The sequence below is a fragment of the Anopheles merus genome, unplaced genomic scaffold (genome assembly GCF_017562075.2).
Source record: "Anopheles merus strain MAF unplaced genomic scaffold, AmerM5.1 LNR4000370, whole genome shotgun sequence".
Classification (NCBI taxonomy): Eukaryota; Metazoa; Arthropoda; class Insecta; order Diptera; family Culicidae; genus Anopheles; species Anopheles merus.
The window spans coordinates 1,651-17,356 of NW_024427950.1; the positions used below are offsets into that span (position 1 = coordinate 1,651).

A 15,706-nucleotide genomic window follows, 5' to 3' on the forward strand; every position below is an offset into this window, starting at 1 on the left:
TAAAGTCATACAGTCAATTTCCCAAATTCGTTCAAATGAGTGATCAAATGCTCGAAGATGAATGGTAGCTGTAGTGGCATACATAAATTGGTTTGCTTCCATTTATTTTGAGAGTGCCTTGTTCAGTGATGCGTACAACATGATACAATGTTCCAAAATATCAAAGGAAAAAACTGTTCTCAAAAATATTTTTGATAATGGCTTATTCCCCGTTCTTGAGATCAAGTTTGAAAAAGTTTTTTTTTTTCATTAGAACAACACCGCTGTCGGTCAAGGCCTGCCTATACCCACTAATGAAGTGAGCTTGGCTTTCTATGACTTATTGTTACCATAGCAGGATAGTCAGTCCTACGTATGGGGGCACGGTCTATTCGGGACTTGAACCCCATGACGGGCATGTTTTTAAGTCGTACGAGTTGACGACTGTACCACCAGACCGGCTCAAATGAAAAAGTTACTGCTAGTTATTCTTGATAGTTACTTATAGATATTTCTAAGACAATATATCTCGATTTATCAGAAAATAAAACTACGTACCTTACTATAAATACAGCAATATTCTGACCTTTCTCTGGATGAAGAAAAACTGGAACGTGTAATTTTGACAGTGGATACAGAGGTTGTTGAGGAACCATCATAGTAAGCGTATTATCAGCGCGTAGTTCTTTGTATGGTAACAGTGATTGAATAAGAGGAATTTTCGCAAAAGGTGTCAACGGTTGAATCTGTACTTTAGGTTCACAAAGTTCTGGACTTCGTGCAGGAGGCTCGAATACACTATAAGACACTTGTACTATTCTTTGTGGGCTCTTGGGTGGCGTGCTGGAGATACGTCCGTCTCTTTCTGGAGGAGGCAAAGGTGGCCACCAGTTGGATGGTATAATTACTTCTGCTACACATACGCCATCTTCGCCTTCCGGCATACACTTCCCTTTAAGTGGGATTTGGTTACCCATCGACGCATGAAGCAGTACGCAAATTTTCTGTCTTTGTAAATGACCGCCTGGATCTGCACCAGCATGAAACAAAACGCGAAGTACAGGTGAATCACGTGCGACAGTGTTTCGTACTACATGGGCGGATATATCTAACTGAAGATTTGATTGTTGCTGTAATTCTATCAATGTGGCGGTTGTATTATGTGTGGAACTTCCTTCAGTATGTGTGCTTTCAAGTACGTCAGGAACGATGTAACGGGCAGGTACTGTTTGCTTTGTAGAAAACGGCCCATAGCTAGCTCTAACAGATACTGGTTGTGTAGTTTGTACTACCGTGAATCGGTCCACCGATAATACGGAATCACCATTAGATGGTCGTACTTTGCCATAGTTTGATGTTGCAGCCGATACCACAGATGCTAAAGCACTTTGTCGCGGAGAATGCTTCAGAAAGAATCCACTATCTGGTGTTTCAAAATGGACCTCAACACCAAAAGTGAGGCTTATAATTCCTGCAAAAAAAAAAATGAAACAGAAAAATGTATGAATATTTTAATGTATGTATTTCATTAGGTGCCTTTACATGGAAGAATCATTTGATGGAGAATCTTTCCTCTTATACAGGGGTTGGAACTGAAGATTTCAGCTACGTTAAACGAATGCTGAAGGCTGCACATCAGCTACGTTAAACGAATGCTGAAGGATGCACGGGTGATTTCAAGCCTTGGAAGCCAGTTCAAAACAAAAAGTTTTGTTTTCAAAAATCGTAGCACTATTTTTCAACTTTGATGGTATCGGTACCTGAATCGAAATGTCAAAAGGTTTTCAGTAAAAAAAGGAGGGGGGGGGGCAAAACAAAAATTTCAAGTAAAAAAAATCAGCTCCGAGCTGAAATCTCAGCCGAAATCTTTTTGACAGGATCCCGAAAACTCAAAATGATCGCATAGTAGATAGTATAGTAGTAACCGCATAGTAGTAACCAAACAATTGTTTTGTCACGCAAATAACCCGACAACCAACCACTTTCCACTCATTAAAAGAGAATTAATTTTCGTTTGGTGAAATTTATGCACAAGTTTTCGCTTGCTTCATTTTTTAATGTATCCGCAGTTTATTAACCTTTTTCTACATTCAATTGAACCGTTAGGGATTTACCCACCAGATACAAGGTTTTCCAAGCCACTTCGATGTTGGACCTGAAAATTTCTACCACGTTAACCTTGATTCTATAACCACCTACTCGGGTATGTTTGTTTATTCTTTTTATGATAACTTTTTATTGGATTATCGAATCGATCCAAAAAATTAGAATGCCTAGAGAAACATGTGTTAATATCGAGGTAAACAAATTCGGAAGTTTTCAAATTTTTTAAGCCTGCTTTAAAAAATAAAATAAACTTTCACCCCTTACTTCTATAACCACCTATACGTGCTGGTAATACATATAATAAAAAAATTGGTTTCGGTTAGTCATTAATTTTGTAACGATTTGCTATACATCAATGCAAGTAGTTATATTTATAAAATGTATTCCAAAATTTTCTAGCTCTTAATATTCTTCTTAAGTCACATAGATTGAAATGATTGCCGCGACAGTCGGGAAGAAATTGTGGTCTCTTAGTGTCAGTTGAACTAATTGGTATGTATTCAATTTACGTAACTAAAAGCTATACATAAAAAATTTATAACATAAAAAGAAGTATTGTTATAATAGCTGCATAACATAAGTTAAATAAGACATTTTTTCACCAAAAAAAAATACAAACTCCCTTATAAAATGTATTACCTACCCGGGTAGGTGGTCATAAAGATGAGGGTATATTTTTGGTCATAGAAACGAAGGTTAAACGGTTTAAGGTTAATGCTGAAGGTTGTACGGGTGATTTCAAGTTTGGCGAGAAATACGTTGAAATGTTCAAAGATTTATGTTTTGATTTTCAATATGCAGCATTTGTATTTTAGAATGCAAATACAATCATTATGTAACAAATACTCAAAATAATTTTGTTTTAATATATTAATGAGACCCTAATCTTTTATTTGCAATGATTTATTGTTCATTGATATCTATGCTAATGTGAACTATGGACCTATTAAAGGTATATTTTTAATTTTATTATGTTAATGGGAATAAACTCTACGCAGGTAGTATTTCACCATGCATTTCGAAAACATCTTTGACAGCTCATACGCCAAATCGTTACAATTTATTGAAGTAATTACATAAGTAATTAAATTTATGAGAATACTAAACATAACCAAAAATACCTTTTACCCGTTGCGCAAATTTGAGCAGTTTCCTGCGCAGGAAATGGGGCAAAATCAGCATACATTGAAATTTGCACTGGTTTGAGCAGTTTTGGCGCCCTCTGTTGGGAAATAGACTAATTATTTCAGGCGGCGGAGCAAAAATTCAAAATATTAGTCCCCAGTTTTTCCTCCTCTTCCTCGCTCTCCTTCACCCTGCCTTGTCTTACTTGCGCTTTAGCCGGTGCCTTCTGCCATCAGTTGATTGGGTGTTGTGTATACGTTAGTGATGGGCAAAACGGCTCCGAAGCCGGAGCCGGCTCCGCACCAACGGCTCCGCACCCACAGCTCCGGAGCCGGCTCCGCACCAACGGCACCGCTCCAACGGCCCCGAAGCCGGTTTTAACACAAAGGACCAAAAGAACTTTTTCAATGAAGTTTCAATCGAGGAAATCCGTAAATAGCGTAGTAGGTCATGATTAATAGCATGTATCAAAAAAAACATCGATTAGTTTTGAATATTGTTAAGAAAGACGAGACTAACGAATGCTACACAACGTCATGCATGTCATGTGTCCGGAACGGTGGGCCCGAAGCCGGCTCCGCAGCGGAGCCGTGAGTGCAAAGCCGTTAGTCCGGAGCCAGCTACGGAGCCGTTGGTGCGGAGCCGTGGGTACGGAGTCGTGGGTGCGGAGAGGTCGGAGCGGAGCCGGCTCCGGAACCGTTGGTGCGGAGCCGGCTCCGGAGCCGTTGGTGCACAGCCGGCTCCGGGAAAAAGTCGGAGCCGGCTCCGGAGCCGTTGGTGCGCTCCGAAATGCTCCGAAAAAAAATCACTAGTATACGTTGATACATGTATATGTGGTGTATAGCGCGGTTGTGTGTTTTGATTGGTACAGGGGTTTGCATTTTTAATTGTGTGTATGTTTGGTTTGGTGGTTTATTTCGGGAATTAAAGTATGATCGGTGTATTGATGGTTTATTCTATTTCATGCCGCTGCTGATGAGGCCATTTGATGCTGGTGCTAATCGAAGGTGAAGAAGGCAATTTCAAACGAGCGTAGGAGAACATCTAATATTAATCTAATATTGGGGCCCTTCACGATTCTAGTCAGCTTTTGTATGGAGTTTGACAGTTGGAGGCTGAAATCATGTTAACACTCCATACAAAACCACACATGAAACTAGCCTGTAATTTACAGTCTGGATTATTCTAGCTAAAAAGCTAGAATAACATTCGAGTACCAGCTCGAAGACACGGTGTTGCCCGCTGCGCAAATTCGAGCAGTTTCCAGCGCAGAAAATGTACCCCGCTGCGTAAAGCGACGGAAGAAATCATGCCGTTCGGAGAATTTTATCATGCCATCTTTTTCCCTCCAACGGCAAATTTGTCAAGCAGCTCGTCGGGCTTCCCGTCCCTGGCTCCGCCTCATACCCCTCGCCTGAGCGCACTGTCGAAGGTTTGAATGTGTTGGTGCGTCAGACGGCCAATCGCTGTCAGCCGTCGTCCGTGCTTTTTCCCTCCATAGCGCTATCTCTTTCTCGCGTGTGGACAATGCTCATGAGTTGCTGTGGCGCTTAAAAAAACCGTTTACACACATTGCTGCGATGCATTTGAATTTTCACAAATCAAACAAAAAAAGCGCAATAAGTTCAATTGCTGCAATGTAAAAATGACTAAGGAATCGCTAGCTAACGCTGGAGGGTTTGCTGTGAAACGCGCTGAATCCTAATTCGCATTAACACGTTCATCCCGGCGCTGATTTTCATCAACTTTCCTTTCCACCAGCACCTAGAACGCAGGCTGGAAAGTTCACTGGCAGGCAGTGGGGCCTGCCATCGATCTGAACGTGTTAAGCATTAAGCATAACTTTGTTACACTAAGCTTTTGCTTTCGTATGTTGTAGATTACACAGATATGCTGAGCCGTCTGCGCAAGGGTATGAGCGTGCGTGTGTGTGCAAAACTGTCGCCAAATGTGTTTTTTTTCCGAAATGTTATGATCCATCGGTCAAAGAAAGGAAGGTGTTCATGAAAGTCGAAAAGACGAATTGCGGCCCCTGTCAATGGTAACTGATGACAGGGAGGAGGGGGTAGTGGCACACAGCTGTTGGAGATTGAACAGTATACTTAAATTGCCGGCGGGAAGAGGGGTGGCCATGGGACCCCTACGATCATCGGTCACAGGCCCCAAAATTGTAGTCGCCATGGGGGGAGGGAAGGTGCAAATGGTTTTCTCCAGCCACGGAGCCCTAAAGGCCATCTTTCCGGGGGCCCTTGTCGCTAATAATCTGTCCACTTGTAGACATACGGCATACTACAGACTAGCGATCTTCGGCGACCGCCTAGTCTGTCTACCGTTAGATCCGCCGCTGGTTCATGACGGTGTTTTTTTGTTGTGGAGGTGCATCCTTCCTCCTGCCTGCAGCGTATGCATCGGGAAGCAGACAATGTAGCAGTATGCAAGTTACCCGCAGGATAGGAGCGGGCCCGCGGCACCGCCGTCATTCCTCACATCTGCATGCCCATCGTGGGTTCCAACCGCGTATGAACCGTTCGCCGTAGCAAGAACTGACTATCCCGCTACGTGGTACTCAAGTCCTGAAAAGGCCGGCATAATCGCGTAGACTATTACGCCAATAATAATAATAATAATAAGAACAAGAAGAAGAACTATGCTAAGCAGTCCACACTCGAGGAAGGTTTTTGATTTGACTTTGGTGCTGCCGGGTCTACCGCTGTGGCGCGACAAATGCACGGAATTCACTCGACTAAAACATGAACCTACCGATCCGAACCCATTCCTAGGCAATGCCGGTCAATCGGCGTCATGATAACTTCTCCAAACCAACAAGCCGCCAGATTCTGGACGGGCAGGTGCAGCACCATACGCGCACCGTAATAAACAAATCCAGAATCCTCTTTTGTATGAATTCAATTCAAAATGTTGTTTCCACTTGCGTCCGCTAGCTGAATTAGAAATAAATGTGCAACATATCACACGCACGTTTGCTTAGATCGTGTGTCTTTTTAATACCCCAACAGCAGAGCCGATCACAAAGATGCCAACGCCAATGGTTGTATTGTCTCTCAACATCGAAAATGCGTGGTACTTTGTAGCCGCAGCGGATGAAAATGTACACATCAGAATCAAATAGTTTTGGGGTTTCCAAACGCACGCACACACACAATGACACAAACACGCGCGCGCAAACTCACACACAAACACGCACGCGCAAACTCTCTCTCACACACACACACACACGCGCGCGCGCGAACACATTCATGAACGCGCGCACGCCAGCACGCACGCACGCACACACACACACACGCACGTACGCGCGCCCGCGAGCATGAAAGCGCGCACGCCAGCACGCACCCACGAAAGCGCGCTCGCGAGCACGCACCCCCGAAGTCGAGCAAGCACGCACTCCCCCCCCCCCCCCCGCATGATCGATTACGGCTACCTTATCGGTAGAACGGTTGGTTCAGCTTTCTTGTAGCATCCTCAACCCTAGCGCCGGGCGGGGAGGGGGATCGCGACATGATAGAGTGAACGAACACTTTCCCCGCGCTGTGTGTGTGTGTGTGTCGTGGCCCGAAAACTCGAGACAGATTTAGGCATATTTTAAAAAAAATATTTTATTGCCACTATACACTGTGCTACATGATGCTTAGAAGGTCGTTGAAGCGTCAAAAAATATTAGATTGGTGTTAGACGATCTCTTACGCTTTTTTTAAATAGGCTTCTTCACCCTCAATTGGCAGGGGCATCGAATGGTCTCATCAGCAACGGCACGAAATAAAATAAACCATCAATACACCGATAACACTTTGAATCCCAATCCAGCTTCTCCCACAGCCTCTCAAGGTCACACACAAATTAATAAATGCTATCACCCACCAATAACAACAATACACAACCGCAATGCACATATATGAATCAACGCATACACCACAAACACCCAATCAGCTGGCAGCGGAAGGCACGGGCAGAAGCGCAAGTAAGGCAAGGCAGGGTTAGGGAGGGAGAAGAAGCGGACGAAAAAATGGGCGCCAATATTTTTAAATTTTTTTACCGTTTTTTTTTTTGCTCCGCCGCCATAAACAGTTCGTCCATTTCGCCAACAGATGGCGCTAACCCGGCGCAGGTCTGCGCAGGAATCGCTGAAGTCCAGCGCGGGAGACCAGGCCAAATCTGCGCTGGCCAGCGCAGATTTTGGCTCGTCTCACGCGCTGGACTTCAGCAATTCCTGCGCTGGGTCGCGCAGTTCGGGCAGTTCGGGCCGAGTTCGGGCGGCGGCGGAGCAAAAAAAAAAACGGTCTAAAAATTAAAAAAAAAATAATGGCGCCCATTTTTTCGTCCGCTTCTTCCTCTCCTCTCCCTCCCTCACCCTGGCTTGCCTTACTTGCGCTTCTACCCGTGCCTTCCGCCGCCAGCTGATTGGGTGTTGTGGTGTATGCGTTGATACTTATATGTGCATAGCGGTTGTATATTGTTATTGGTGGGTGTTAGCATTTATTAATTTGTGTGTGACCTTGAGACGCTGTGGGAGAAGCTGGATTGGGATTTAAAGTGTTATCGGTGTATTGATGGTTTATTTTATTTCGTGCCGCTGCTGATGAGACCATTCGATGCCCCTGCCAATAGAGGGTGAAGAAGCCTATTTAAAACAAGCGTAGGAGAACGTCTAACACTAATCTAATATTTTTTTATTAGAACATGTTTGATGCTTCAATGACTTTCTAAGCATCATGTAGCACGGCGTATAGTGGCAATATTTTTTTTTGTAATGTGCAGAAATCTGTCTCGAGTTTTGGGTCTCGACACACACACACACACACACGCACACAGCGCGGGGAAAGTGACCATTCACTCTATCATGCCGCGATCTCCCACCCCGCCCGGCGCTTTGGATGATGATGCGCTATATGATAGCTGAACCAGCCTTTCTTCCGATAAGGTAGCCGTACTCGCTCGTGCGGGAAGGGGGGGGGGGTCTGGTGGGGGGGTGAGGGAATGCGCTTTCGTGGGTGCGTGCTTGCGTTCGCGCTTTCGCGGGTGTGTGCGTGCGTGCGTGCGTGTGTGTGTGTGTGTGTGTGTGTGTGTGTGTGTGTGTGTGTGTGTGTGTGTGTGTGTGTGTGTGTGTGTGTGTGTGTGTGTGTGTGTGTGTGTGTGTCTGTGTGAGTTTGCGCGCGCGTGTTTGTGTGTTTTTGTGTGTGCGTGCGTTTGGAAACCCCAAAACTGTTTGATTCTGATGCGTACATTTTCATCCGCTGCGGCTACAAAGGCCCATGCATTTTCGATTTCGCTACCTGAGACAACACAACTATCGGATTGGAACCACGATCTTTATGATCGGTTCTGCTGTTGGGGGTGTTAAAAAGGCACACGATCGAAGCAAACGTGCATGTGATATGTAGCAAATTTCTTTCGCGCATATGGTGCTGCACCTGCCCGTCCAGAATCTGGCGGCTTGTTGGTTTGGAGAAGTTATCATGACGCCGATTGACCGGCATTGCCTTGGAATGGGTTCGGATCGGTAGGTTCATGTTTTAGTCGAGTGAATTCCGTGCATTTGTCGCGCCACAGCGGTAGACCCGGCAGCACCAAAGTCAAATCAAAAACCTTCCTCGAGTGTGGACTGCTTAGCATAGTTCTTCTTCTTGTTCTTATTATTATTATTATTATTATTGGCGTAATAGTCTACGCGATTATGCCGACCTTTTCAGGACTTGAGTACCACGTAGCGGGATAGTCAGTTCTTGCTACGGCGAACGGTTCATACGCGGTTAGAACCCACGACGGGCATGCAGATGTGCGGAATGATGGCGGTGTCGCGGGCCCGCTCCTATCCAGCGGGTAACTTGCATACTGCCACATTGTCTCCTTCCCGATGCATACGCTGCAAGCGGAGGATGGATGCACCTCCACAACAACCTCCACCGTCATGAACCAGCGGCGGATCTAACGGTAGACGGACTAGGCGGTCGCCGAAGATCTCTAGTCTGTAGTATGCCGTATGTCTACAAGTGGACAGATTATTAGCGACAAGGGCCCTCGGAAAGATGGCCTTTAGGGCTCCGTGGCTGGAGAAAACCATTTGCACCTTCCCTCCCCCCATGGCGACTACAATTTTGGGGCCTGTGACCGATGATCGTAGGGGTCCCATGGCCACCCCTCTTCCCGCCGGCAATTTAAGTATACTGTTCAATCTCCCAACAGCTGTGTGCCACTACCCCCTCCTCCCTGTCATCAGTTACCATTGACAGGGGCCGCAATTCGTCTTTTCGACTTTCATGAACACCTTCCTTTCTTTGACCGATGGATCATAACATTTCGGAAAAAAAACACATTTGGCGACAGTTTTGCACACACACGCACGCTCATACCCTTGCGCAGACGGCTCAGCATATCTGTGTAATCTACAACATACGAAAGCAAAAGCTTAGTGTAACAAAGTTATGCTTAATGCTTAACACGTTCAGATCGATGGCAGGCCCCACTGCCTGCCAGTGAACTTTCCAGCCTGCGTTCTAGGTGCTGGTGGAAAGGAAAGTTGATGAAAATCAGCGCCGGGATGAACGTGTTAATGCGAATTAGGATTCAGCGCGTTTCACAGCAAACCCTCCAGCGTTAGCTAGCGATTCCTTAGTCATTTTTACATTGCAGCAATTGAACTTATTGCGCTTTTTTTTGTTTGATTTGTGAAAATTCAAATGCATCGCAGCAATGTGTGTAAACGGTTTTTTAAGCGCCACAGCAACTCATGAGCATTGTCCACACGCGAGAAAGAGATAGCGCTATGGAGGGAAAAAGCACGGACGACGGCTGACAGCGATTGGCCGTCTGACGCACCAACACATTCAAACCTTCGACAGTGCGTTCAGGCGAGGGGTATGAGGCGGAGCCAGGGACGGGAAGCCCGACGAGCTGCTTGACAAATTTGCCGTTGGAGGGAAAAAGATGGCATGATAAAATTCTCCGAACGGCATGATTTCTTCCGTCGCTTTGCGCAGCGGGGAGCCAAAATCTGCGCTGGCCAGCGCAGATTTTGGTACATTTTCTGCGCTGGAAACTGCTCGAATTTGCGCAGCGGGATAGCGCTATCTCTTTCTTGCGAGTGGACAATGCTTATGAGTTGCTGTGGCGCTTAAAAAAGCCGTTAACAAACATTGCGGCGAAGAAGTTTAATTTTCACAAATCAAACCAAAAAAGCGCAATGAGTTCAAACGCTGCAATGTAAAATTGACTACGGAATCGTTAGCTCACGCTGGAGTGTTTGCTGTGCAATGCGCAGAACCCTAATCCGCAATAACACATTCAACCCGGCGCTGATTTTCATCAACATTCTGTTCCGCCGGCTTCAAGAACGCAAGCTGATTGTGAAACCAGTATACTGGAAAGTTCACTGGCATTCCCTGGGGCCTGCCATCGAACTGAACGTGTTAAGCATTAAGCATAACTTTGTTACCATAAGCTTTTGCTTTCGTATGGTGTAGATTACACAGATATGCTGAGCCGTCTGCGCAAGGGTGTGTGTGTGCGTGTGTGTGCAAAACTGTCGCCGAATGTATGCTCTTCCGGAATGTTATGATCCATCGGAAAGGAAAGTGTTGACGAAAGGCTGAAAGACGAGTTGAGGCCCCTGTAAATGGTAACTGATGACCGGGGGGAGGGGGTACTGGCACACAGCTGTTGGGAGATTTAACAGTATATCTAAATTGCCAGTGGAGGGAGAGAGGGGGGATAAGGCTTAGGCCATGGGACCTTTACGATCATCGGTCACAGGCCCTAAAATTATTGCCGGCATGAGGGGGGTGGAGGGGGCAAATGGTTCTCCCGCCACGGAGCCCCAACGACCATCTTTTCGGGGGCCCTTGTCGCTAATACTCTGTCCACTTGTAAACATACTGCATACTACAGACTAGAGATCTTCGGCGACCGCCTAGTCCGTCTACCGTTACATCCGCCGCTGGTTCATGACGGTGTTTTTTCGTTGTGGAGGTGCATCCTTCCTCCTGCCTGCTGCCTATGCACCGGATAGGAGACAGTGTGGCAGTATGCAAGTTGCATGCTGGATAGGAGCAGGCCCGCGGCACCGCCATCATTCCGCACATCTGCATGTCCGTCGTGGGTTCTAACCGCGTATGAACTGTCCGCCGTAGCAAGAGCTGACTATCCGGCTATGTGTACGTCAAGTCCTGAAAAGGTCAACATGATCGCGTAGGCCGTAATGACAAGAATAATAATAAGAAAAAGAACTTTGAAGCGCCATCCGTACCGGGGAAGAGTTTGTCTTGACTTTGTTGCTGCCGCGTCTACCGCCGTGGCGCGATAAATGCACGGAATACACTTGAACAAAGGACATGAACCTACCGAGCCTTACCCATTCCAAGGCAGTGCCGGTCGCACGACGTCATGATACCGACTCTAAGTCAACAAGCCGCGAGATTCTGGACGGACAGGTGCAGCACCATACGCGCACCGTAATAAACCAATCCAGAATACTCTTTTGTATGAGTTCAATTCAAACTTTGTTTCCAGTTGCGTTCGCTAGCTGAATTGGAAAGAAATATGCTACATATCACATGCACGTTTGGTTCAATCGTGTGTCTTTTTAATACCCCCAACAGCAGAACCGATCGCAAAGATGGTGGTGGCAATCCAATGGTTGTGTTGTCTCTCAGGTAGCCGCAGCGGATGAAAATGTACGCATCAGAATCACACAGTTTTGGGGTTTCCGCACGCACGCACGCACGCACGCATGCACGCACGCACGCACGCACGCACGCACGCACGCACGCACGCACCACACACACACACACACACCCACACACACACACAGGAGTTATCTTCACAAGTACCGTCACGCAAGCTCGCCAGACTGCCCAGCGTGTGTGAGCATCGTGGAGTCAGCAGAACACGTGCTTTTTCATTGCCCTCGTTTTGCTGAGGAACGTCATGAAATCACCGTTAAGTGAGGAACAACAATCAACGGAACAAACCTGACCGAGGTGATGTTAAAGAATGCTGAAACATGGGAAGTCATAGCAAACGGCATGCGATCAATACTGTTGAAGCTGCTGGCCTTATGGAAAGCGGATCAACGACTTGGGCGCAGATTTTGGTACATTTCCTGCGCAGGAAACTGCTCGAATTTGCGCAGCCGGTGTTAATGCGAATTAAGGTTCTGCGCATTGCACAGCAAACCCTCTAGCGTGAGCTAGCGATTTCGTAGTCATTTTTACATGGCAGCTTTTGAACTCATTGCGCTTTTTTTATTTGATTTGTGAAAATGCAACTTCATCGCCGCAATGTTTGTTAACGGGTTTTTTAAGTGCCACTTTGACAGGATGGGTTAAAACTTTTGTTCAAACAAGCTTTCTGGAGGCTCAACGAATACACAAAACACTCTTAAAATTTTCATTCAGAAGTAGAAGCGATAAAAATCAGCTTTCTATATTCATACACCTTGGGATAAGCCCACCTGTATATTATACTCACTTAGATAGCTGCTCGAAAAAATGGGCACCCTGTATTTAAGCATTATTTCATAACAAAGATACTTTCCAATGCTCAAAATGTATTCATTAGAGTGTTCTATGAACACCATGTAAGTTGCATAACCTTTACATAACAAATAACCAAGAAAAACGTAAAATAATATTTAGTATCATATTGATGCAGCCGGTCTCGTAGTATAGTGGTCAACTCGTACGACTTAACAACATGCCCGTTCAAACCCCAAATGGACCGTGATATGGGTTCAAACCCCAAATGGACCGTGCCGCCATACGTAGGAATGACTATCCTGCTATGGGGGGAAATCAATTAGTCACTGAAAGCCAAGCCCACAAGTGGTACAGGCAGGCCTTGACCGACAACGGTTGTTGTGCCAAAGAAGAAGAAGAAGAAGAAGATCATATTGATGTAATTTTTGCCACTTCGAAAATAAGCTTAAACCAATGTCACAAGGATGCGTGAAGTTTCACATTGTTTATTTTTATAGATATGATATACATCTATACTATTTGTCTGAAGAAATCAAGGAGATTGAATGCGTATTTTTATTAATAAAACAAAAAATACAAAAATCCCTCACGTGGAGCAAAACGGGCAGTTACACTTGGGACAAAATGGACAGATGCTTTTGACATATGGCGCTTGGTGAGGCTATGGTGTTGTATTTGTCCCCACAATAATGATAACAGGGACAGCTTCAAAATATTCGATTTTGTTTGACTTTCCTGAACAGCAAAACAAAAGATAGGACGAGAATACATTTCACGAAACGTACGCAAAAGCATAGACCATCACCTAAGCGCAGTTGTTATGGCCTATATAGCCCCAGTGGTTTGACTTTTCACAATTTGTTTACATATGCCCATTTTGCCCCAGGGCTATGCCCATTTTGCCCCAGGGCTATGCCCATTTTGCCCTGCGTGTCAAAATAGCTCCTCGTAAAACGTTAACATTTATTTTACAGTTTTTTCGTGTTTTCAATATTTTCATTCTAGGTGGCAATTCCAATCCAGAGATAAAGGGTGGAGGCATACAATATTGTAAGAATAATTGTGTTTTGTGGAATAATCAAAGGAATATTCAGTAAACTGCTTAGCATGACCATTTTGCCCCGCTTTCCCTATATTACAATGAATATGTAGTTCGCATCCCAAACACCACGTGGAGCGCGTTTTAAGAGATTTTCGAACAGTTTTATTAAGTTTGTACTTTTTTTTCTTTTATTTGGTGTATAAAACATCAAAATATCGTGTAATTTTTCAGACTGTAAGAAAATATCTAAAAATAAGCCGGTCTCGTAGTACAGTCGACAACTCGAACGACTTAACAAAATGCCCATCATGGGTCCAAGCCCCAATGGACCGTGCCGCCATACGTAGGACTGACTATCCTACTATGGGGGGAAATCAATTAGTCACTGAAAGCCAAGCCCACAAGTGGTACAGGCAGGCCTTGACCGACAACGGATGTTGAGCCAAAGAAGAAGAAGAAAATATTTTATGATTTTGAAAAACACGATAGTTTTTGCTTATTTATAGGGTAACTGTAGCCAATTTTCACCACTTTTACTCATAGGTAGCACAAATATTAAAAATACACATGTACAAATTAGATAAATGTGTAGAGACCGTGAACGGTTCATGAGATATAGAGACACGGAACGGTTCTAGAGATGCGCTATTCCAAGCTCCTGACGTCTAAATCTCGTTTCTATAGGCTAAAGGCAGGCATAATTAGATATTACAGGTACCGAAAAAAGATATTTCCAAGTGTCCCGTAGAGACGCAGCACACGTTGGTTGTCCTATAACTGCAACATTTTAAATCTGTTGTTTTCAAAAGCGAAGTATTAGACATTTTATTACTTAGACATTTATATTACAGAATCGTCATCCTTAACTTCTCCAAGTCCATTACTGCTTTTGGAGCGGTTATTAAAACTAAAATACTGAACAACACACTAAAACAGCGGTCGGCAAAGTCCGGCCCGCGGGCCAAATGCGGCCTGCCGCAATATTCAATCCGGCCCGCGAAAGGTTTTGACTGATTTTGAAAGATGTGAAGAAACTATTCGTATACAAATTACTGAATATCTTTTAGAATAACATTTTATACCATCGTACTCTTTCAACTTTAATTAAAGTATTATGGAATGGATTTTCAAATGCCTCTTTTTCGGCTGGCTTTGGAAAAAAACTAGTTAGAGATAATTTCTTAACATGTACATAATTTGAAAGGTAATTATTTAAGCTTCCTTGGACAATTAAATCTAAGACTTTAGGAGTTGCCTTTCATCAGTTATCCGGAATTTTCGCCATTATGGACGAAGACTTGCCTGTAGGCATTCTAAATTTTCGCGACAAAATTGTTAGAGTAGAGTGTGGAAGCGATAACAAGACCTTTGTACAGCGTGGATTTGAAATTATATTTATTTTAATTGATTCAAAATTATTCACACTTTTTTACAATTTGGTCTTCACACTTTGATTAATAAATCGCTTCTGTTGCGCATGCCCTTATTTGGTCAAGATTTCTCGCGCGCTCTGCCGATTCCCGATCCTCGACCGTTGACCTGGCACACGAACCCTGACCGCTTAGAACGATTGTTATCTCTCTCTCTCGCCCGATCTTCTATCCTGCTCGCGTTTTATAGCAGTGGTGATCGATTGCGCTCAGATCGATTAACGCACCTCTGTTTATCCCAACCTTCGTACTGTTTATATTTTGGCGTGTCAACATTCCCCCCACGTGAATCCATGCGGTTTGGATTCACCAATTGATAAAGACGCGACAATCAACCTACTGTGTTTTGCCGTTCCCACTATCAGCCTTTGCATCATCAATCTCTTTCTCTCTAACTTCTGCATCGATCCTCGCTAGTTTTACGACCGGGCGTTTTAACATTTTCCCGTGCGCTGTTCTCACCATCGCCTGCCTGACACTACCATCACATCCAGGAAACACTTTTCTACAACAGCTCGTGGCCATTCCTTTCGAGA

The 15,706-nt window shown here is 44.7% G+C and overlaps 1 protein-coding gene across 1 annotated transcript in view; it reads right to left on the reverse strand.

Annotated features, from left to right (window-relative positions):
- Nucleotides 1-530: 530 nt before the first annotated feature.
- LOC121602239 (transmembrane protein 132C-like) overlaps nucleotides 531-15,706 on the reverse strand; it is a gene marked incomplete at its 3' end in the record, with an annotated part of 37,784 nt that continues 22,608 nt past the window's right edge. Inside the window, exon 3 of the mRNA XM_041930993.1 lies at nucleotides 531-1,450. Within this exon, the coding sequence (XP_041786927.1) occupies nucleotides 531-1,450 (920 nt within the window). The remainder of the gene's footprint in view (nucleotides 1,451-15,706) is intronic.